This window comes from Dioscorea cayenensis, chromosome 5, assembly GCF_009730915.1.
Source record: "Dioscorea cayenensis subsp. rotundata cultivar TDr96_F1 chromosome 5, TDr96_F1_v2_PseudoChromosome.rev07_lg8_w22 25.fasta, whole genome shotgun sequence".
NCBI classification, from domain to species: Eukaryota; Viridiplantae; Streptophyta; class Magnoliopsida; order Dioscoreales; family Dioscoreaceae; genus Dioscorea; species Dioscorea cayenensis.
This window is the reverse complement of record NC_052475.1, coordinates 24,545,318-24,567,285: the sequence shown is the minus strand read 5'-3', so window position 1 is coordinate 24,567,285 and position 21,968 is coordinate 24,545,318. Positions and strand designations below refer to the sequence as shown.

General features: G+C 35.8%; 4 protein-coding genes across 4 annotated transcripts; 3 read left to right on the top strand and 1 right to left on the bottom strand.

Annotated features, from left to right (window-relative positions):
- Positions 1–27: 27 nt before the first annotated feature.
- On the bottom strand, positions 28–6,049 carry LOC120261610 (probable histone chaperone ASF1A). Its single transcript, XM_039269557.1, has 3 exons — positions 5,706–6,049; positions 613–728; positions 28–534 (listed from the first exon to the last, which is right to left on the bottom strand). Exons 1-3 carry the CDS (start codon positions 5,812–5,814, stop codon positions 154–156), a joined length of 606 nt encoding a protein of 201 aa, XP_039125491.1. The 5' UTR covers positions 5,815–6,049; the 3' UTR covers positions 28–153.
- Positions 6,050–6,887: 838 nt separating this feature from the next.
- On the top strand, positions 6,888–12,441 carry LOC120261660 (ATP synthase subunit beta, mitochondrial). Its single transcript, XM_039269634.1, has 9 exons — positions 6,888–7,497; positions 9,663–9,738; positions 9,844–9,932; positions 10,144–10,261; positions 10,336–10,439; positions 10,526–10,684; positions 10,766–10,990; positions 11,078–11,389; positions 12,041–12,441. Exons 1-9 carry the CDS (start codon positions 7,027–7,029, stop codon positions 12,152–12,154), a joined length of 1,668 nt encoding a protein of 555 aa, XP_039125568.1. The 5' UTR covers positions 6,888–7,026; the 3' UTR covers positions 12,155–12,441.
- Positions 12,442–13,799: 1,358 nt separating this feature from the next.
- On the top strand, positions 13,800–15,816 carry LOC120262382. Its single transcript, XM_039270481.1, has 2 exons — positions 13,800–13,848; positions 15,188–15,816. The coding sequence occupies exons 1-2, from the start codon at positions 13,801–13,803 to the stop codon at positions 15,716–15,718; spliced, it is 579 nt and encodes a 192-aa protein (XP_039126415.1). The 5' UTR covers position 13,800; the 3' UTR covers positions 15,719–15,816.
- A 373-nt stretch (positions 15,817–16,189) lies between these two features.
- On the top strand, positions 16,190–21,318 carry LOC120260615 (EEF1A lysine methyltransferase 2-like). Its single transcript, XM_039268137.1, has 7 exons — positions 16,190–16,420; positions 16,958–17,086; positions 17,724–17,924; positions 18,735–18,831; positions 19,304–19,407; positions 20,783–20,834; positions 20,934–21,318. The coding sequence occupies exons 1-7, from the start codon at positions 16,203–16,205 to the stop codon at positions 21,144–21,146; spliced, it is 1,014 nt and encodes a 337-aa protein (XP_039124071.1). The 5' UTR covers positions 16,190–16,202; the 3' UTR covers positions 21,147–21,318.
- Positions 21,319–21,968: the final 650 nt, after the last annotated feature.

Below are 21,968 nucleotides of genomic sequence, written 5' to 3'. Positions count from 1 at the left end.
AGTTAAGTTAGTTAACCATGAATGAACTTAAAATGACAACAATTACTCAATTAGAAAGAGCTCACAAAGTCTGCTTTCATTGAAATGAAAACTCCATTTTTAACACTGAAGGGTGTTTTAGCACTGGAAAAAAACATGGTGGGCCTTTCATTCTTAGACTTGGGGACCTTGGGGCAAGGTAGGCTGAGGCTCATCACATCCATTGTTTTCAGACTGTCCTGGCTGAAATTCATCGGAATTCGGGTTTTCAGGTGAAGGGGAAGGTGGTTGTTGGGCTCCTCCCTCACTGGTTTCAGGATGGAAGTTGATGGGGAACTTTGTGACACGGGGTTTGTCAGCCAAGATGTTTCTCTGAACTCTGTCAATCAATACTCTTGGAGGTGGCTCTTCTCTTAGTTGCTCATCATCGTAATCATTGTTCACATAGTAGCCAACACGGATGAATTCCTGACCCAGATAAGAGCAGGTTAGAAGTAGCACAGTCACTCCTATTATATCCTCGTCACGGATCTTCGAAGGGTCAGGTGGGTCTGCCTGGATATGGAATAAATATGTCTTATAAATGAAAGATGAATTCAAGACGTGGCGCTTAGCTATAAGGCGTCAACTTACCTGCAAAACAAACCGGTAGTTTCCAACATTGACAGGACCAACAAGAACACTCTCAAGAAGCTGATCATAAGTTTCATCCTCTGCAGATCCTACATACGTTAACTTCCATTCCAAATCTGAACACAATGACCAAAAAGAGAATTTTTCAGCTCTTATAGAACAAAAAATTTGATTTTTAAAATTTTACAGATATCTATGTTGCATGACACAACAAAGTCTTTCAAGTCATCATCATTCACAACAAGCCCATGAACAATGAATATTCAAACAATTGGTTTTCAAGAATGTCACCAAGAGATGTCTGACACAAATCAAAACTTGGCACCACAATAGAATACACTTGGAAATATCAACTGTCTCTTAATTAACCATTAAACCATATTTAGCTTAATGGCAAAGCCACTTCAATAACCAAGCAGAAGATATGAATGCTATTTCCATCTATGAACAGAATCATCAGAAAATATAAGGCAACTCCGAACAGATGAAGCTGTAAAATCATCAGAGGCAACCGGCTGGAAAGTAAAAATGATAGCAAGTAACATAATCTCATTTATGATATTTTGGGCCACAACAGGCAGGAGCCTTCAATAATGAGCAAATCAATCTGAATTGCAGAACTCATACAAGCATGTTAGAAGTTAGCAAACTACACAATTTTTTCACAATGTTAGGTAATCAAAGAAAATAATATATTTATATATATATTTTTTCAAAAACTAACTCAGCAGTGTTAAAGCTGACAATGTTACATTACATATAGATTGCGCTATTCAGGGGTGTGTACCATTGAAATCCAGACCAGTTTCTCACAGCACAAAATACTTGCTATCTTGTCAACAAGATATCTTGATTACAAAGATACAAGAGAAATTCTTATAAAAACAATGACTTTTGCTATTGAACGGAGGAGGTTCATTTCATGACAGAAAGCTTGTTTTTGCAATATCCTATTGCTGAAAGAACACATAAGTCTTCATTAATAAAAGTCCCAAGCTAGTTTAGAGATGTTTGTTCTGAATCACTTCAACTAGAATCTCCCAAAATAAGGAACTCAAAAGACTCAAAGTAACATAAGGATAGCACTTTCAACTATGAATTTAAAGGTATGATGTCATATCTAAGCAATAGTTGCTCAAAAGTACTAATTTTTCAAACAGATGGAAACATGTATATCTAACGTCTGTCAGGAGACAAAGTGCATCACTACTCATTGATGTTGATCCATAATTGATATCATGAATTTCAAGTGAAACACTTCAACTACAATATCCCTACATAAAAAACTCCAGGGCTTCAAGTATTAAGCATCTCATCGCTGACATAAATGATTGATGTCATATCCAAGTGATAAGTGCTCATAAGTATAAAATTTCCACACTTAGATTATCACATATAAAGTTGGCTGAGAAACTCTATGTGTCACTACTCTTTCAGCACTTCAACCACCATTTCTCCTTACTAGTTTCATCAAGTGGCACCCTGCCAGGTAAAACACCAGAAGACTGCTGGAAATTTCAATCTGCTGTCAATCACATTCCAAGGTTCCTTTTTCATGCTAGCATTTCCTAGTCTCCTCAATATTAAAAATACAATCAGCAGGCATGAATTTTTTTTTCTAAGCCAATTCACTGCAACTCATTCCCAATAAACCTCACCAAAGACTGCAGCGCTATAAGATTAATTCATTCTAACTTATTTCTGATAATTCATATACAAGCTTGATGTTGCATACAAAAAAGAGGCTACCAAATTCAGGTAGTATCTACTTAATTCCTTTAATAACTTTCCTCTTCTCTTATAATGAATGAGCTGGTCTTCATCATAAGCAAAAGCTAGCACTCAAGTTTTATAGCTTGCAAGAAAAAAAGATATTTTCTTATAGACATGTATACTTGAAAGGAAATGAGGTTTTCTTTGAATTTCCTTCCCTATGATCTGTTAGTTCATTCCATTCAGATCATTGACTGGCCACACATGTTTGGGTCCATAACCAGTGAAACATGCGCTATAACACTGTAATGGCTACAGCTTCATTGGGTTCTCAATGTCTCATGCCGGTCTGGTGCAAATGTTAAAATGATGTACATATATGCTCCAGCAGCCTACCCAAGTAATCACAAATTGCTGCTTATCCATCTGGTATATCCTCAATTTTAGAGGCTACTTGTGACTAAAAATTAAAGTGGATGGGCACTCATTTTTGCTGTCATACCAGAGGTAACTGTCATCTGTATCATGGTATGTATAAATTACCATGATCTCTCATTACAATATCCACATCAAAGATGAAACTTGTCAAAAGGGCTTGGGTATAAAGTAAAAGGCATTTGACATTATATGCAATGAGCTATGCTGTCGTGCTGGTAATGCAAAAGCACCGGTACTCATTTACACAGATCCAACCCCATCAAGTTTAGATGATAAACCAAAAAGGTTATTAAAAAATTGTGTTAGTGTTTGGGAACTTATTGTATCATAATGGCATTCCCAAGTTAATATATATAAATATTTTCAGAGCTAAATATTACATTTCATTGAAGGCCGCATGTAATGGAAATAAACCATTTTACATGGCAATCTCAACATCATGACCGATTCAATGCTTGTCTTTATTACATTGAATGCAAAGTAATAGGATCAAAGTTACATGGATCTTATGACACAATTTGTGTATGACAAAATTTATGATTTAGATCATATGGGGAACATGAGATCCTATTCACCTTATATGTTTAAAAATAAAAGAAATTTGATTTCACTTAACTTCTTCTTGCTTTTTATATTAATTTTTTTCCTTTTAATTTTCAATCTAATATTTTTTAATTTTCTTTCGTTTTTATCCTTTTCAATTACATAAGTCTCTCTTTAATTTTTTTCTTATCTTTATAACATAATTCTTATCTTTAAAATCTTTTTAATAGTGACTTCAATGATTTTACAAAACTTATTTAATAATAATTTAAATTTTAATATGATTTAAATCCCTTGTCTTAAGTTCAATTTTTTTTAATAAAATTGTCTAACTATAATGTTCTGTATCTTTCTAAGGACAATGGTGTTCATAGTGTTTATATCTACACATCTAAAAAGAATTTGTTTTACTAAAATATTCCCCACCCTTCCAAAACCAATATGATCCACATGTCTACGTATTTACACACACATTTTTACCGTCATACCTATGTATCCAGTTTTCATTAAATTCAAGTATTAGATATTCTCTAATACTTGGGTACTCGACACCCACATCCTTGTCCCATTAACACAGGTAGAAATCCTTGAAATGCATAAGCATTCAGCTTTAAGAGCTGTGCAGGAGAGAAAATTAAAGCAATTTTTTTTGGGTCATACTGTCAATGATAAAAACCTTGCCAACCATGAGATCTATCTCCTGGCTATAAATATAGATGGATTTGAGAATTGATTTGCTCAGTTTGCTGATGAGCAGCTGATAAAGAAGAGATTGGTAAAAGGTTGCAGGGGATATTTGATTATCTACTTGATTGAAATCCAAGAAACAGTAGATCAATGACATCAAACAGAAAATACCATCTGTGCAGATTTTACTTCTCCCGAAGTCTGAAAATTTCATCAAGTATGATCCAGCAATTTTTTTTAAGCGATTTTTTTTTTCCAACAGGCTACTTTTCTGTTGTTCATTAATTTTGGTAAGTATAATATCTGTCACAATATCTGAATTGTTTATTTTAGCATTTTACCACAGGAATACATTTCCCAAAGTTGAGGCAATATTTGCAAGCCAAAAAAGTAAAATTGCAGATAAGCAAAAAAGGATAAGCAAGAAAGAGAAGGAAGTTGATAAAGATTATCTTAGGGTAGACAAACATCTTTCTTTTAACGAAGGTTTCATTACCCTCATTATTGAATAATTGTTGCCGTTAAATGTAACGTAGCTACCACAGCAGAAGAGACACATAAATTTTGAGATAAAGAACATGGACAGATTTACCATGTAAAATTTTGAAAGAAATGAGCAGGCATCAGAAATGAATGCATGAAATAGGAAGAAAAAGACAGGATAAGCAGCTCAGTGGCTAAATGTAAATTGGTCATGACACTATGGTGTCACATAACAATCCAAGATTTTTGGATAAAAACAGGTATGGGGGGCAATAGCTATGCCATATGAAAAAAGACAGCATTTTAAGATCCTATTTATCAAGCTTTTGCAAGGTCCCCAGATAGAGGCTTGTCAAAGCTATAAAGGAAGAAATCATCAGGCATGTTCCTATTTGCTGGTCACAAGTGGAAAGTAAGGAATAAAATGTCCTCTGAATCTGAGAGCTCAACCTAGGTTGGACAAACCTCTATTGGAGATTGGACTGAAAATACTAATGTTAGCAAACAACTACAACCATGAAAAGTGGGGAGAAGAGAAATGGAGGTTCTGCAAACTAGATGGCCAGACTACCTTCATCATATATAAAACCTCAGCCTTGGCTTAACGAAATCTGAGATACCCTACATGCCATGTAATTGCCACCATAGGGGATCTTATCTTATGTTATGTCCTGAATATTATTCAATCTTAAAAAAAATAGACCTTATAAATCCATATCAATGCACAAGAATTCTTCAAAGACACATGGACAGAAAAAAGGATAGCAGGTTCTTTCAGTGCCTATAAAAAATTATTCCAGCTTATTCAAGTTTGAGACTTAAAGAACATTTCTAAGTATTCACATATGCCTACAGCTCCAATGATGAATCACCATGACCCAGTGTACACAATTAAGTATTAAAGTTTCAAAATAATCTCTCACGCCACTACAAAGATTAGCTACACCTCGCGAACAAGAAAATCTCATTGACAAACAACAAAATGAAATCATAGAAACATCCGCCTGATTCAAGGAATCAGAAGCCACAGTCAAAGCACTACCAATGCACATCCAGTCATAGCAAAACAAGAACAAAAATCAAACCCAAGAAGAAAAACACAATCTAAACTTTCACAGAACAAACAAAACCCTAATCAACTCGCCACTCACCAAATAGACAAATTCACCACCAATCCAAAACCAAACACCAAAGGAGAAAAGAAAAACACGAAGGGACGAAATGCATACCATCTTTAAGAGGGATGAGGCACTCGTACGAGATCTCGAACTGGAAGGGATTGAGGAAAGCCGCAGGGTTATCCAAGACGGTGACGTTGGTGATGTTCACAGCGCTCATCGTCGATGGAAGCAAGCCCTAGCTCTCGAAACCTTCATTCAAAACCCTAACCCTAGCCACGGATAAAGAACGAGAAGGAAGCACGGTGGTGCCCGCCGGATTTATACACGGCCCGACGGCGGGTGGCGGCGAAGGCGGGGGATTTTTGAAATTTCAGGGTGTTTAGGGTGTTTAACGTGAAATGATGAACGGGGGGAAGTAACCAAAACTCGAAAAGGCTTTCCAAAATTTCCAAAATTAGTACAAGTTTCAGGGACTAAATAATAAATTATTGGAGAAAAGGGATCTGGATTCTGGATAAAGGCAAGAGGGGAATGAATTTATGGATATTAATCCTTTGTTGATTTTGAAATTATATTGTAGTCCCTATGTAAAAATTAGGGATTGATTTTGGAGTTAACCGGTCATAAACGGGTCATATGACTCATATCTTATTTGAATACATTATGAAATTATTATTATACTGTTAAAACAGTATGAATGTCATAATCGATGATTGGATTTTGTTTATTTTTATATAAACACGATAAGATACAAATAAAATATATGAACTTATATATATATATATATATTAAAAACTTATGCATATTATGTAGGCTATCACCTTTCAATTTAATTATGTTTTGAGTTTTATAATTAATAATTTTGCAATTAAAAATGAAATAATCAGTTAAGATTTACAAAAGGTTAAAATGGGTCATATCAAAGTAAAAGTTAGGTATAGTGATATGATTAAGAGGATTGACATAATTATAAATGAAACACAATTAAGGCATGAACCAAACTCACCTGACTCTCTATTGTGTTTTCTTCTTTATTTTGGTCACATCTTGTCTCTATGGAAGAATCTAAATCAAATTATTATTTTATATATTTTATTCAAATAAATAATATGTCAAAGAATTATCTTGATACAAAGAAAGCCCAGTCGTCACAAAAGGCCAAAGCCCATTTACACAAGGCCCATGAGAGTTTAAATTGTCATGCGATCCAAAGAACCCGGACTCCAAACAGAAGTTTAATTCCACTTAGATGGATACCGTTGGCGTCCGCCCTTCAACTCTTTACCATCTCTGTTTCGCTCCCTCAATACAGTGCTCAAAATTCTCATTTTTATTCCCTTGGCGTTGTTCTCCGGCTCACTGATCACTTCCAAAACCCTAGCCCTAGATTGGCTCGTCTTTGGAAACTCCAATACTCTGATCGCCGGCCATGGCGACACGCCGGGCCCTCTCTTCCCTCCTTCGTTCTTCCCGTCGTTCTGTCTTCTCCGCCCCACGGTCGCCATCGCCTGCTCCGCTCCATCGCCCTTCGCCGGCTGGATTTATCCTCTCTCGTGTCGCGGAGTATGCTAGTGCCGCAGCGGCGGTGGCGGAAGCTCCTGCCCCTTCTGCGCCTCCCACCAAGGTCGCCGGTGGCCCTGGGGGGAAGATTACGGACGAATTCACTGGGGCAGGTGCGATCGGCCAGGTTTCTCAGGTGATCGGTGCTGTCGTGGATGTGAGATTCGAGGAGGGCTTGCCCCCGATTTTGACCGCTCTGGAGGTTCAGGATCATTCTATCCGTTTGGTCCTTGAGGTTGCGCAGCATCTTGGGGAGAACATGGTGAGGACAATCGCTATGGACGGGACTGAGGGTCTTGTTCGTGGACAGAGGGTGTTGAACACGGGATCCCCCATCACTGTGAGTGCTGCTTATATTGTTTGTTTGTTTAAATAAAGTAAATGCAGAATTATCTGACCATTTTTGGTGTTTTGATCGAATGTGGAATATATTTTCATTGTTGTGAGAGAAAGATGGTAACTTTGGAGATGTTTTGCCTGACTGGCAGAAGATAATGTTTGTTTGTTTTGCATTTTCTGGACATTGAAAATCCCATTTTTCTAGTTCTATTGAGTCTGCAACTTAGGGCCCGTTTGGCATTTTGCGGGGAAAGTAATTGCATGTAAAGTCTTTGCAGTGAAAGACTTTGCATGCAATTACTTTACCTGCAAAATAACATTACAATGTTTGGTTATCCCAATCAAAATTGTAATTACTTTGCATGCAAACTTAATTCCCACGTTTGCTATGAACTTATTTTGAATGTAAAATTAGGTTTATTCTTATTTTTGCCCTTAGTTGTTATAGTTACTAAATTTGGGTTTTTATTCAATTCTAATAATATTAACTTAGTCCAAATAAATCAATTTTCAAAAGAATGTATGAAATTCGCAAGCAAAACCCTAAAATGTTGATGAATTACATTGAATTTCATCAACTTTTTAAATATCAAAAGGCATCCTTTTTCATTTACATAAATTTTACCAAGTTAACAAAAATTAGCAAAATATGAAATTTATGAACATAAGAAAAAGGTTTGCACCATTATATCTACAATAAAGTCCCATAAAAATAAAAATATATGTTATGCAAAACATGATAAAAGAGACAAGAAATAATATTGTTAAACTAAGGAATTAATATTTTGATTTGAATGCTTCTACTTAATATTTATTTATATATCTCATATATTTTAAAAACTTTGATTTACTACAAATACAGAACAATTTTTCGTGGGAATTAAAAAAAAAAACAATCGTGGACAAGTAAAATATATATGTCTCAAGTTCTTATCTTATCATGTTGGATTATTATTTCAACATAGATTTGATTTAATCAAAACAAAAATTCTCCAATAAAAATTTTATCCAAACAAATATGAAATTTATTTATCTTTGATCCATTTAAAATATGAATTTTACACCAAGAAAAATTTAACAAAAATTTAACACAAAATAATCTAACAAACTTGAGAAAAAAATATTACCAGGATTTCTCCGATTCAGAAAAAGCGACAACTCTCCGCCGAATTGGAAATATGATCGCGTTAGGGTTTTTTCAAAGACAAAACAAACGAGAAAGTTTTATGTAATAAAGGGTAGTTTGGTAATTTAACAATTACCAAACTTTCCCATCCAACGGTGTAAACACTTTCACATCACCCCCCTGTGAATCACTTTCCCTAGTCAAGTGGAAAGTGATTACAAGGTGACCATATTATTTTTAAGAACCAAACGCTTGAAATAGATTCACCCTCTTACTTTGCAGGGAAAGTAACAACTTTACATCATACCAAACGGGCCCTTAGGTTATCATTTGCGTTTCTTGTATTTAAGATTTTCCTTCAAAACATCAGCTTCTCTCTCTTTTTTGCTTTGATCGGGTGAAATCTTATCAAGGTATAAATGGCGTAAGCCAATAATTTTGGCAATATGGAATTGATAGACAGCGAGCGGATTCTGATACAATTGTGTCTTCTTCTCTTACGATGCATATCCAATACGGGGTTTAATTTGAAGTCTAAATCAGATTATTCTTTCAATTATGTGCTTAGGATGAGAAAATGAGTTGATGTTATGAGTTGTCTATTGAAAGTAAAGGTTATGGTTTAAATGGCAAATATTTCTATTTAATTTTGGAAGGAGAGGCATATCCCTTCTAGTGCAGAGACACCATATTTGGATAATGTATTATGCATGTAAATGAGGAAAACTGAATGTTGTGTGTGAGCAAAACGCTGTCATGGTACTAATGATTAAACTGAAATTAAAAGAACAGAAGAGTACATTGATCTCATACTATCTTTTGTATTTTTTTTTTATATTGTATATGTGTTTATTGTCCAATATTTGGAGAGAAATGCCTTTTTTTTTTAATTTTATTTATGGTATAGTCGTATTAGATGTTACATCATTTCGCTTGCATACATTTGTTTCTTTGTGATACAAGCCTTATATGTATGTTTTTATGTATGTGTCTGTGTACATGCTCATCATTTTAAGTGATTATTTTTTATTGCATGTTAGGTTCCTGTTGGTAGGGCCACTCTTGGGCGTATCATGAATGTGATTGGGGAGCCGATTGATGAGAAGGGTGATATGGGTAAATTTTCTGGATGAAACTCATCTATTTGTGCAATTGCACAAGAAATACTTGTTTCTACTTTGTGTTAAGCTTTGTCTAATGTATTGGCTTTCCTCTCACTAGAGACCAATCATTTCCTTCCAATTCATCGTGAGGCCCCTGCTTTTGTTGAGCAGGCGACGGAACAACAAATTCTTGTCACTGGAATCAAAGTATGTTTTTATATCTATGCAAATGTGTAGGTTGTGTGTGGCCACTTATTTTCCACAGGTTGGTCCTGGGAGTCTGTTGAATGCCCTTTTCCTTGAATGTGGCTATATATATATATATATATATGTACATATATTCTTTCTTTAGTTGTATATGCATGTGTTTGAATTCGATCTTATTTTTTTACTTAATTCCTCCTGTGTTCATGCACAGGTTGTGGATCTTCTTGCACCTTACCAAAGAGGTGGGAAGATTGGGCTATTTGGTGGTGCTGGTGTTGGGAAGACTGTGCTTATTATGGAACTAATAAATAATGTCGCCAAAGCTCACGGTGTGTTCTGTGAGAGTTTGTAGTAATTTCAACTTTTGATAGTGTGTCATGCTAATTTAGTATTTTCCTACCAGGTGGTTTCTCTGTTTTTGCTGGTGTTGGAGAGCGTACTCGTGAAGGCAATGATTTGTACAGGGAAATGATTGAGAGTGGTGTGATTAAGCTTGGAGATAAGCAGGTTTGAAGTTTGGACAATATATATCCTCTTGATATTTTGAAAACTGTTAATTTATAATCCTTTCTTGGCCTCCTTTTATTTGGTAGAATGAAAGCAAGTGTGCTCTTGTGTATGGGCAAATGAATGAGCCTCCTGGTGCTCGTGCTCGTGTTGGTTTGACTGGATTGACAGTGGCTGAGCATTTCCGTGATGCTGAAGGTCAAGATGTGCTGCTCTTCATTGATAATATTTTCCGTTTTACCCAGGTGGGTGTTCAAGAAATATGAATATAACTAATGAGCTTTTTTCTTATTAAACAATTCATGTGATGTGCTTTTGTTTCTCAGGCAAACTCTGAAGTGTCTGCTTTGCTTGGTCGTATCCCATCTGCTGTCGGCTACCAACCAACATTGGCCACTGATCTTGGAGGACTCCAGGAGCGGATTACAACAACAAAAAAGGGCTCTATTACCTCTGTGCAAGCTATTTATGTCCCTGCTGATGACTTGACTGATCCAGCCCCGGCAACTACCTTTGCACATCTTGATGCCACAACTGTGTTATCAAGACAGGTATGCTGGTCTATTGTTCTTGATTGTTTGGTTCTAACAGCCTTTCTTTCTAGTGTATACCACAACTTTGTTATCTTTTTTCTTCAGATTGCAGAGCTTGGTATTTATCCAGCTGTTGATCCTCTTGATTCCACATCCAGAATGCTTTCTCCCCATGTATTAGGAGAGGAGCATTATAACACTGCTCGTGGTGTTCAGAAAGTCCTCCAGAACTACAAAAATCTTCAAGATATTATTGCTATTTTGGGAATGGATGAGCTCAGTGAAGATGATAAATTAACTGTTGCTCGTGCTCGTAAGATCCAGCGTTTCTTGAGTCAGCCTTTCCATGTTGCTGAAGTGTTCACGGGTGCACCTGGAAAGTATGTTGATTTGAAAGAGAGTGTCAACAGCTTCCAGGTGAGGAAGTCCTACTTCTCATTTGTTCTTTTACAGATGAAAATTTACTGAAATATTATATTCAACCACCAATGTATCCCATAGCTTGACTATTGATAATATTTAGTGTAATCTGCTTTCACAACCTTGCAAACCTGGGTAATTTCTGTTATACTTGTGTAGAAGCCATATTAGCCTGTAAGCCTTTTTTTTTTAAGAAAAATCAAATACTTCCCTTGCTTTTCTTTTCATCGATCTTGAAATTGGGGAAAGAAAAGATAAGGGTAAGGCAAATCTAGTAAAAATTCAAATTCTATTTTTAACCATAAGTATATACAAGCTAACAGAAGGATTTTGTAGGGGTAATATAAGCAAATATGATTTTTATAAAGGTATATTAGTAATTACCACTTTGTGGGGTTGTGCAAATAATTTTCTCTATAGTTGTTGCCACTTCTGTTATCTGAGATACTTGCTTATGCTCCTGTATTCAATTGAAATGCCATTATGCATGACAATTGTTTTTGTTGAAATCTTTTGCTTTTAAATTTCTGATATATACCTATGTCTAATGAGCTCCCTCTGATTTACTTAGTTTGCAAACATGATGGCTTTTTGTTCCTTTTGTTCTCTCCCCTTAATCATCTTGCTAAGTTTCTTGTGTGTTGGCAGGGTGTTTTGGATGGGAAATATGATGACCTTCCTGAGCAAGCATTTTATCTTGTTGGGGGAATTGAGGAAGTAATTGCCAAGGCTGAGAAGATTGCGAAGGAGTCCGCAGCTTGATCGAGATAGTTTCATTTATTTAATAATTTCTATTATGCAGCACAGACAATTGCTGTGTCGGAAACCTGTGATTTTCTTTTTTTTTCCCTTTTTCTGAGGTCAACAGCACTTAGTTTTTTTTTGTGTTCTTGGTCACTCACAGCATGTGTAAATGTTGAGGAAAGAGCGGGTGCCTGCTCACTGGGCTACATTTTGCCCAATAAAATCTGGTGATATTTTTTCAGTTTTCAATTGGATACATGACTCAATTTAATCACAGCTGTTATTATATACAAGGTCTTCTCAAATTCAATGTGTGCCTTGCGTTTGTGCTTGTTTTGTTTCTCAATTCTTGTATGGACTGATGTATGAATTTTAGTCACCAACGACTAAGTGGTCTATTGGTAGCCGGGTCCCCAATAGAATTCTTTCCAAGTGTGAGAGTTCGAATCTTGGGTGAGGGTGCATTTCTGGTAGTGTGAGTAGTGGTTATGTGCGGGTGGTCCCACGCCTATCGTGTGCTGTGACCCCAGCCTCACTCGCTTCCGCCGAGGACTCTGACGCCCACTGCTTTTTATTAGCGGCTAGGCCGCTCATCTTGATGTATGAATTTTAGTCCTGTCAAGCGTTTGGTTCACAATGAAGTCAGACTGGCCAAAGTCTTGTAAAATGCTCTGTTGTTGATATGCATAATTTTTTTTTCAGTTAAGTTTGAGAAAGTCTTTAGTGCATCAGTTTCCTTGTCTCAGACAATTCTCAAATCATTCTTTCTACTTACAGGGAGCTAACCAGAAAAGCAAGCTGTTTGGTTATAACAGAAGCGAGTAATTTCAGTTTCAAACTTTTGTCTCACCAGCATCACTCCTTACACGTAGCTTGGCTTAGGATCTCAACCATTTAAACCACTCATCTCCCTCCCTTAAGCTTCATGTGCTAAATTTTTCCCTTCTTTTGGATGGCCAGAGCTTGTTTTCAATTTTTATTTACTACTTTCTCTTCTTCTCCTTGTCCATCTTAGCTAATAATGCCTTGGGCTCTTTCAGCGATGCCGATGTACCTGCTGCCTTTTTCTTTGGATACTGCAGGCAGGACTTTCGCCACCGCCCCACAGGTTGGTTCACAAAAGAAAGGATGGTCCAAGACTTCATCAGTGAGTATTAATAGCCAATCAAAGCTTCTTAGTTATACACAACTCCATGACACTGAAACAATATCCACTTTGATAATTTTTTGCAGCTCTATATGGAGGCCTTGATCTACAAATGCCATATCTAGAGGTTGATATGTTAGTGAAGAGTGGCAACCTCGAGAATTACCCCGCCAATGGAATTAACTTTTCAAGTGCAGGGAGTGGAGTTATGAAAGAAAACAAATTAAAGAATGGTAAGCATCAATGAAAATACAATCAGACAAGCTCTCTACACCTTCAAAACAGGTGAATGACATATTCATTTGCAAGACCATCAACCTGATCCTGATACTTTCATTAACATGATGGTATCAGAGTTTCAGCAAGCAATCCAAAGGGTATATCAACTTGGAGTGAGAAAGATTGCTATTGTTGGCTTAGGTCCTGTCGGTTATATTCCTGCAGGGTTCTTTTTGCCAAACACTTATCAATGTCGTTCTCAAATGCATGAACAAATTTTATGGAGCGATCGACGTCTATGGAGATACACTTGATATTGTCAATATTCGATTTCCTGAACATTACGGTGAGTTGCAGCATTTTTCTTCTTAATTTTTGCAGTCAATTTATGTGTTTTTTCCTGTCTCAAATGCAAGTTTTTGAATGTATCAAGTGCTTGTTGTGGGTCAGAAATTCGTAGAGGATTATCACAATACGGAGTTGGTACTTAACGAAATTTTCAAGAACACCAAAGAGTATTTGCTTTGGGACATCTTCCATCCAATTGAACATACTTATAATCTCATCTTCAATCCATTTTTTAATGCAAAATCATCGTTTATTCGGCTAATGAATCTGAGGAGCTTAACAGACATTTTAATTCCTTACTCCCTAATATTACAGTAGTTACTCCGGTGACTGTTATTCCAATTAGTTTACCTTGTTGATCTAATCAAGAATACGGCTCAAGACCATTAGCAGAAATAAAAATAATGCAGGACTTGATTTCTGATCGAATACTTCCTATAATTTCTGATGAATATTTGAATGCTATTATCATGTGAAAGTCTTTGAGGAGAAATCATTGTATAAGATTAATCTAACCTTTGAAATCAACAAAGGACAAATTCAAACTTATATTATAACATGAGTTTGTTAAACAAATTTTCTGTTTGATATTGATGTCTGATGAACTCTTGGAATTGACTTGTTAATTAGTTTAATGCATTGTTGGCTAATTGTCTTTTTTTTAATCTTGGCAGATGGTGATTCTATCATTACTTAAAAAAAAGTATTATGCTGTGTATACTGGATAAAGATTAACACCAATTTAGAGTCCTTTGTCCAATTCATGGTACTTTGTCTTCTTCAAACATGACGAAAATTCTATGAAAAGCTCAGCACTTTATGAGTTGTTATAAGACTTCAATAATCTCTAGCTTAAGATGTCCCTAACAACACACAACATCATTAGATTATCTTGATTCCAAGAGTAAGCTTAAAGATTTCAAGAAGACAATAAAACAAAGGTTTACAGGTTGTTGCTTAATGGAATTCAAATCTATTCAAAACTAGTACCAAAAAATGGAAAACATGATTTATATAAAATAATCACATTAATATATAAAGATTACAAGAGTCTAATTTAAAAAATACTTATAAACACTCATCCAAATGAATAAGTTTGTTCCTTAAGAAAGTCTCAAGGCTCCCCACTTTTTCATTATCTCTCTTTTTATATAAAACCCTACCTTGCCAACTCCTAACCATGTGCTTCTCTTATTAAACAAGCCTGTCTAAACAGTGACCTCCTGCCTAATCCCTCTCTCTCTCACTCTCTACATGCCAAGATTATATATATATATATATATAAATTAATTAGTTCATTAAATATATCTTAATTCTTATATATCCATCATTCACAGAGACAGGATAGCAACAACAACATCTCTCCCTCTCTTTCTCTGATGGGGAACACTACATCATGCACACCTTGCATGGCCTCCAATGGCTCCATCAAGGTCATTGACATGAATGGTGTGACCAAAGAGTACAAGCAAATCATAAAAGCAGAAGACCTCATGCTGGAGCACAATGGAAAATTTATCTGTGACTCAAGTCATCTCAAGATTGGTTGTAGAGTCCCCGGCCTCGCTGACAAAGACGAACTCCGGCGACACCGTCTCTACTTCCTCCTCCCTATGGACATGCTCTTCTCTGTGCTCACTGAGGAGGAAATGGTCACATTGTCATTCATGGTCACTAGATCAGTGAAAAAAAGAGGCTCTAAGAAGCTAGCAAGGATTTTTCCAATCCTTACTGACTTCTTCTTGTGTCCGGCTTCTTCACCGGAGCCGGCATCACCAAAGCCTGAAACAAATGTTAAGTTTGAGAAGAATGTTTCAAGGCAGTGGTCATGGAGACCTTCATTGGACACCATTGAAGAGTCTGCTTGAATGAACTAGTGATGAAACTGAAAGCTCTGGTTTTTTTCTTTTTGGCTCTGTTGTTTATGAAGTTTGATTGTGTTCTTGTTTATATGAAATGTTTTCCAGTTGAGGTCTTGATATTGTTTATAAACAATTTGGATGGAGATTAAACTTTTTTTTTTAAAAAAAAAATTTAATTCCTTATGATGTATTGCAAACTTAGAACTCATTGGATATATGTCAAAATGTGAAGGGCTAATGAGCAAAATATCACAAAATCGGCGCCAAATGGTGTTTCCGTAAATAATAGCTCATCAAAAGTTCACACTGAGAAGGATCCTCTGTTTCTATCCTAACACCATACACGATCAGCCTGCAACCCGATCCATCAAGATGCCTTGAGATTAGAGTTTACGAATCTTGAAGCTTTGTGTACGGCTATGGTTGCTCTCTTCCAATTTAAAATAGTGTTCTATTACCCCAAAAATAGCACCCATTTCTCTCGATCTCGATGGCGGGGGTCCGGTGGCCGCCGGAGGACTCCGATCTATTCCCGTCGAGGCCGCCTCCGGCAGCGACGGAGATGGTCTCCGATGACGACAGGTCGGTGGCTGCGGACTCGTGGTCTATCAAGAGCGACTATGGCAGCACTCTCGATGACGAGCAGCGTCATGCTGATGCCGCTGAGATCCTCTCGGTCTCCACCTTCCCCGCCGCCTCCGATAGCAGGTCTATTCTCGTTCTCTCTAATTAGCTCCAGCTTTGAATTTGGAATTCTGTTTGATTTTATTAGGCTTCTTTTTAGCGAAATTTTTTAGGTTAGATGCTGGCTGAAAAGGGTTTGATATCGTAATATTCTTTTTTTTCTTCTTCCAGTTTTGTAATTTTAGATGAATCAAAGAAAATTTGGTTCTTTTATGGATGATTTTGGATTCTCTTCAGTGTCTTGACATGTAGACCAATGGACTAGATTGATCTTTTCTCAGAGATGAAGTGATTGATTATGTAACTTCATTAGTTTTCATGTGTGTTTCTTCCCCTCAATTAGTGTATCTCAATTTTTTATTTTTTTATTTTTTTGAACTTTTCGTTATATAAGATCAAACGTTGAAGCCGATATCTGATTGTTAATAGTGATAGCTGAGAAATGTTTACGGGTAATAACCTATTGTTTATCTGATGCTTTAGTCTCTGTGAAATTTATTTTTTCTTAAATTTATGTGGTTTATCTACCTTGGATCAAGAAGATTTTTATTGGTAATGCAGCTCTGACAAAGAGGATTCAGATGCTAATGAGGCGGAACCTTCAATTTTGGGCTTACAAAGCTACTGGGATGCAACTTATGCTGAGGATCTTGTGAATTTCCATGAGCATGGTCATGCTGGTGAAATTTGGTGAGTAGTTAGATAAAATGATTGTAAGGTACACGTCTGTTTGATGTCCTAAAAGGTTCACAGTCATCCTATTTAGAGCAGTGTTCTGAATTTTAAGTTCCCTTCTGTAGTGATGATAACAAGTGATTGATCAGTGCACTTGTTGAAATTCTCGTTTTCTGCTGCAAAGCTATGGACTTACAAATGTCGGGGCATATGTTTTGACAAGCAATAATTGTTGGGAAATGAAGCTATTTAAATTTGAGTAATAGCCAGTGAAGGGGATAAGTAACAAAGGAATATTGCTTCAGTTATGTTTTGAATGTCCTTACGGTTATGACCCAAAGGACCATTTCTCATGAACTGTTATAGGTTAGTCTAATCATTTACAAGAAGTTATTGTATCCTTCCATGGTGCACATGACTTATAAGCAAATTCTTTAATTTTCATTAGTTACTGCTGTATACCAATTATTGGTGCAAATTCGAAAACTCATGCTGCGTGTCTGCACACAGGAAATTCCCTGTTTATTTCTTTGTAAATCAATTCACAGATATGTATAGTAAAACATTTGAAACTTCTAATTAGATTTGATTTTCAGCAGAAAAAGTTAAGACTTTGTCATAGTTTAATTTCATTTTTTTTTCCCTTGTCAAGGTTTGGTGTTGAAGTTATGGATGTTGTAGCATCTTGGACTAAAAACTTGTGCACAAACATGGTTGGAGGTGGGAATCTAGCCAATGGCAGCAGCAATAAATCTGAATCAAAAGACAAGGCCTGTGGAGACTTGTCCAAATGGAGCGTACTTGACATTGGAACTGGGAATGGTTTGCTTCTGCAAGAGCTTGCAAAACAAGGGTATGGTATCATCTTCACTCACAATTGGTCCATTAATTCCTTAATGTCTGTGCGCCACATATATTTAAAAGTTTGGTTTGATAGATGGACAAAATTATTTGCACCCACATGGTCTTTGGTTGTTGAAGTTATTTTTCAGTGGCTTAGAGCTTGCTTGCCTGAGAGAAATTCTTTTCTTTAGAGTCAATAATTTTTTCTTTCTAATCGTTTTACTCAAATCTTCCCACACTATTGTTTTACAAATGCCCAAATATCTTTATACTGCTTATATATAAAAATTTAGTTTGATAGACAGAAGAAATTTATCTGCACTTGCATTGCTTTTGGTTGGTTGAAGTCGTTTTTATGCAGCTTAAAGTTTGCTTGCCCGAGAGGAAGTATGTTCTCTAGTGTCAAATGATTTTTTTTTTAACCTTTTTACACAAATCTTAAATCTTCCCTCACTATTCTTCTACAAATGCCTAAATGTCTTTATGCCACTTGTGTATTAATTAGTTTGGTAGATGGATGATTTTTATTTGCATTTACAGGGTCCTTGGTTGGTGGAAGTCATTTTTATGTAGCTTAGAACTTGCTTGCCCTAGTGGAATTCTGTTCTTTGGAATTGATCAAATTTATCATCTTACTGGGGAGATGTAAAACTTTATTTGCCACTCTTCTGTAGCCTGCTTATCCTATCCCATGTAACGTTACCTTTGTGAAAGGTTCTTAATATGCATTGGACTTGTTAAAAATTATTAGTTCATCTCACAATTTGTTTTAAATTTCCAAAATAATATCAACTAAGAACTCATTTGAATTGGCTTGCAGGTTTTCAGACCTGACTGGAATTGATTATAGTGAAAAAGCAATAAATCTTGCACGAAACCTTGCTGAGCGTGATGGATTCTCTAGTATTAAGTTCCTGGTATGTGATGCTATATTGCTATGATTATGAAAGCAAGCTATTCACTCCTCACTCTACTTATTTATGCTTCAGGCATGTAGAAATTTATAATGTGAGTATATTATGTAAATATTTGTCCGTGTTGTAGTTACACACGTGTCTACATATGTTCTTGTACACTTGTGTGTTTCCACCTGATTTGTAGGACAACTGTATCTATTTTAATGCTATATCACTTGTATTTTAATTTAGCTTTGATTTATTGAAAAGGAGGACCTGATTAATAGACAAAATTAATTGTATTTGACTTATTTGCTTCAAAGCTTCCATAGATCTAAATGCATCACTTTGTTTCAGCTATTGGGTTTTGTGTTGCTTGCTTTAATATCTACCTATGGTTCATGTTTTCTCTTCTTGTTACCTTTTAGTTAAATAAATGTTGATAGTTTTGTATTTTTGATGAATATATCATTGGTTTGATGGTTTATTTCAGGTTGATGATGTTCTAGGTACAAAATTAGACCGAAAATTCCAGCTGATTGTGGACAAAGGGACTTTTGATGCTGTTGGGCTACACCCAGATGGTCCTGTCAAGAGGTACTAATTGTTATCCTTATTTAACTCTACAGATGTTTCTGGTATTTCGTGATACTACTGATAACTAAACAAATCTTCTAAAACTTGTTTTGATTATTTGGGGAAAGATAATTCAATGTAAGAGTGCTTCAATAAACTGTATAAATTCCCCTTATTATATTGTAATGCTCTAATGTGGTGCATTTAATAGCCAACAACTGAGAGATCAATTGGTACCCGGGTTTCCATAAGAACTTTTCACAAGTGGCAAGAGTTTAGATTTACGAGTGAGAGCACATTTTTAGGATTGTAAGCAGTGGTTGTACATGAGTGATTTGAAGACTCAAATGTGCATAGGTTTTGCCTCCACTTGCTCCACCGATAATTGTGCACACCCCTCCCTTCTTAATGGTTAGGAAGCTCATCTTATTATTAAAACTAAATAAATAGCTTCAGTTTAAGTCATTCTAGGCGCTTGGGTTGCCGAATACTTGGGTTGTTGACATAGTTTTTTTCGTATTATCAAAAATTGTACCTTACACATTAACAGAACTAGAAATGCTTGTTCTAATACACATGAAGTCAGATATATTGGTTGATTTCTCAAATATATATATATATATATATTGGTTGATTGTATTCTAATATAGACAGACATATATACAAGTGATGCATTGGATATATATATGATGCCAATAAGGATGAGATTCAGAAAGCTGTTCAGAAAGCAATCACCAACGCCAATTGCCAATTGCCAATCGCCAATCACCAATTCCTACCTTCTCCCATATGGCAACAATTCTCAGTGACCCTACCACCTACTTTTTCCCTTTTCTGTCTGGGCACCCATATATAAATCTTACTGCTCACCTGGTCATTTCTTTATGTCCACATTTCTCACTAGATTCTAGATTATGTTTTGAACCAGAGGGATCAAATGATCCGAGAACGAAGAGGCCCTTCGATGTGTATAGTTCACCCATTGGTTCCATGCACTGCATTGAGGCAGGACTTTTAGGGAAAATGAAAACATCAAACAAAACCTGAGCTGGCCTCTGAGAAAACATAAATTTGTGGTGGTTTTTTTTACTTTTTCTTCTGGGGTAATTATTATCTTTAAGAGAAAACATAGGAATATCATTTGATGGTTATGTCATTATTTTGCATTTAAAATAAAATGTAAAGATGTGCATGCAACCTATTGGTAAAATAGTTGTGAAAATCTCACTTCTTTGGAAGTACCCTAAACATTTTCACCTCGTGAGAGTTGCTCTCTTTGCTAGTCATTTGTTTAAGTAATAATCTCCACAATCATATTTAATATGTAATCTCATGCGATCTTGATAAACAGCAAAAATAAAAAGCATTTAATTTACAATTTCCTTTTTTTCCTTAGGATGGTGTATTGGGAGGCTGTATCAAACCTGGTCACTGCTTGTGGATTACTGGTAAGGATTCAATCTTTAACCTTGTTAACTTGCCTAATTAATGAATGCAGTCTTAACATCATGGTCTTTGCATTCACTCTTCTTTGATAACATTTGCAGGTGATCACATCATGTAACAATACAAAAGATGAATTATTAGCAGAAGTGGATGACTTCAACAAAAGGATCAGATCTAAAAACCTTGTCCAATATCCAGGTACTGAACCTACCGATGTTTTCCAATATTTAGATCATGTTTGCACATATCCTACGTTCGTCTTCGGCGGGGTTGAGGGATCCCATGTGTCAACTGTTGCATTTATTCGCAAATGAAACCTGAATTTCACAATCAAAGTTAAGTAGAATCCATGGTTTAGTCTTTCAGTAGCCATTAAACCATTCTCCTATTGTCTTGTCTATCTTGCTCCTTTGTTGGATTTTGGACAATGTATTTGTAACTCCAATGCAGTATTTGTATGTACTAAGTTTAAGTTTTAAAAGTTTTCTTTTTTTAAAAAAAAAAGGTGACTAGTGTGTCTCTATGGTCCTTTGAGCGTTGGTTGCAACATCACTAACGACTTAATTGTTTTGCCTTCACCGTTCCGTATTTGACATGAAGGTTTAGTTTATGCTTCTTTCAAATTTATTGTTTTTTTTTTTTATTTGTTTTGTTTTTTAAAAAATAAATATAATTGTTTATAATTTCCCAACAAACTTAATACCAAGTCACAATACAAGACCAAAAAAAAAAACAAACAAAAAACCATGTGCTCTATAAACACTATTTGTGGATTTTGACCAATAGCAGCATGCCAGCATGTAGGCACGTTGCAATCGACAATCGTTTTAATTAGATTTGGGCCTTACCAACCCTGCTGGGCCTAGAGCCTCAAATCTATCTGCAAGTCCCCACCGCTTTGTCGTCCCCATTGCTTTGTTTATTTAGATCCATAGTATATTCTAAAGACAATTTCAAATACACCCTCAACTTTTTTCTTATTTGTAAACTAATTTTGTCTTGTTTTAGTGATTAATTTTTAATTGACAGAAACTCATGTAATAATTGAGAATTTGTAAGAAAATGATAAAAATTAGATACTTCACGCTAAGCTTTTTTTTTTTTTAGCTTGCTCAAACAGAGAATGATAATATACT

Coding starts and splice junctions, on each gene's coding strand:
- LOC120261660 (XM_039269634.1), top strand. CDS start 7,027: ATGGCGACACGCCGGGCCCTCTCTTCCCTCCTTCGTTCTTCCCGTCGT. Junction 9,933..10,143: donor TTCTTGTCACTGGAATCAAA/GTATGTTTTTAT, acceptor GTTCATGCACAG/GTTGTGGATCTTCTTGCACC. Junction 10,685..10,765: donor ATATTTTCCGTTTTACCCAG/GTGGGTGTTCAA, acceptor TTTGTTTCTCAG/GCAAACTCTGAAGTGTCTGC.
- LOC120260615 (XM_039268137.1), top strand. CDS start 16,203: ATGGCGGGGGTCCGGTGGCCGCCGGAGGACTCCGATCTATTCCCGTCG. Junction 18,832..19,303: donor TCTCTAGTATTAAGTTCCTG/GTATGTGATGCT, acceptor GGTTTATTTCAG/GTTGATGATGTTCTAGGTAC. Junction 20,835..20,933: donor TCACTGCTTGTGGATTACTG/GTAAGGATTCAA, acceptor TAACATTTGCAG/GTGATCACATCATGTAACAA.
- LOC120262382 (XM_039270481.1), top strand. CDS start 13,801: ATGGAGATACACTTGATATTGTCAATATTCGATTTCCTGAACATTACG. Junction 13,849..15,187: donor TCGATTTCCTGAACATTACG/GTGAGTTGCAGC, acceptor CATCATTCACAG/AGACAGGATAGCAACAACAA.
- LOC120261610 (XM_039269557.1), bottom strand. CDS start 5,814: ATGAGCGCTGTGAACATCACCAACGTCACCGTCTTGGATAACCCTGCG. Junction 729..5,705: donor CCTCATCCCTCTTAAAGATG/GTATGCATTTCG, acceptor CATTGTGTTCAG/ATTTGGAATGGAAGTTAACG. Junction 535..612: donor ACTACCGGTTTGTTTTGCAG/GTAAGTTGACGC, acceptor TTCCATATCCAG/GCAGACCCACCTGACCCTTC.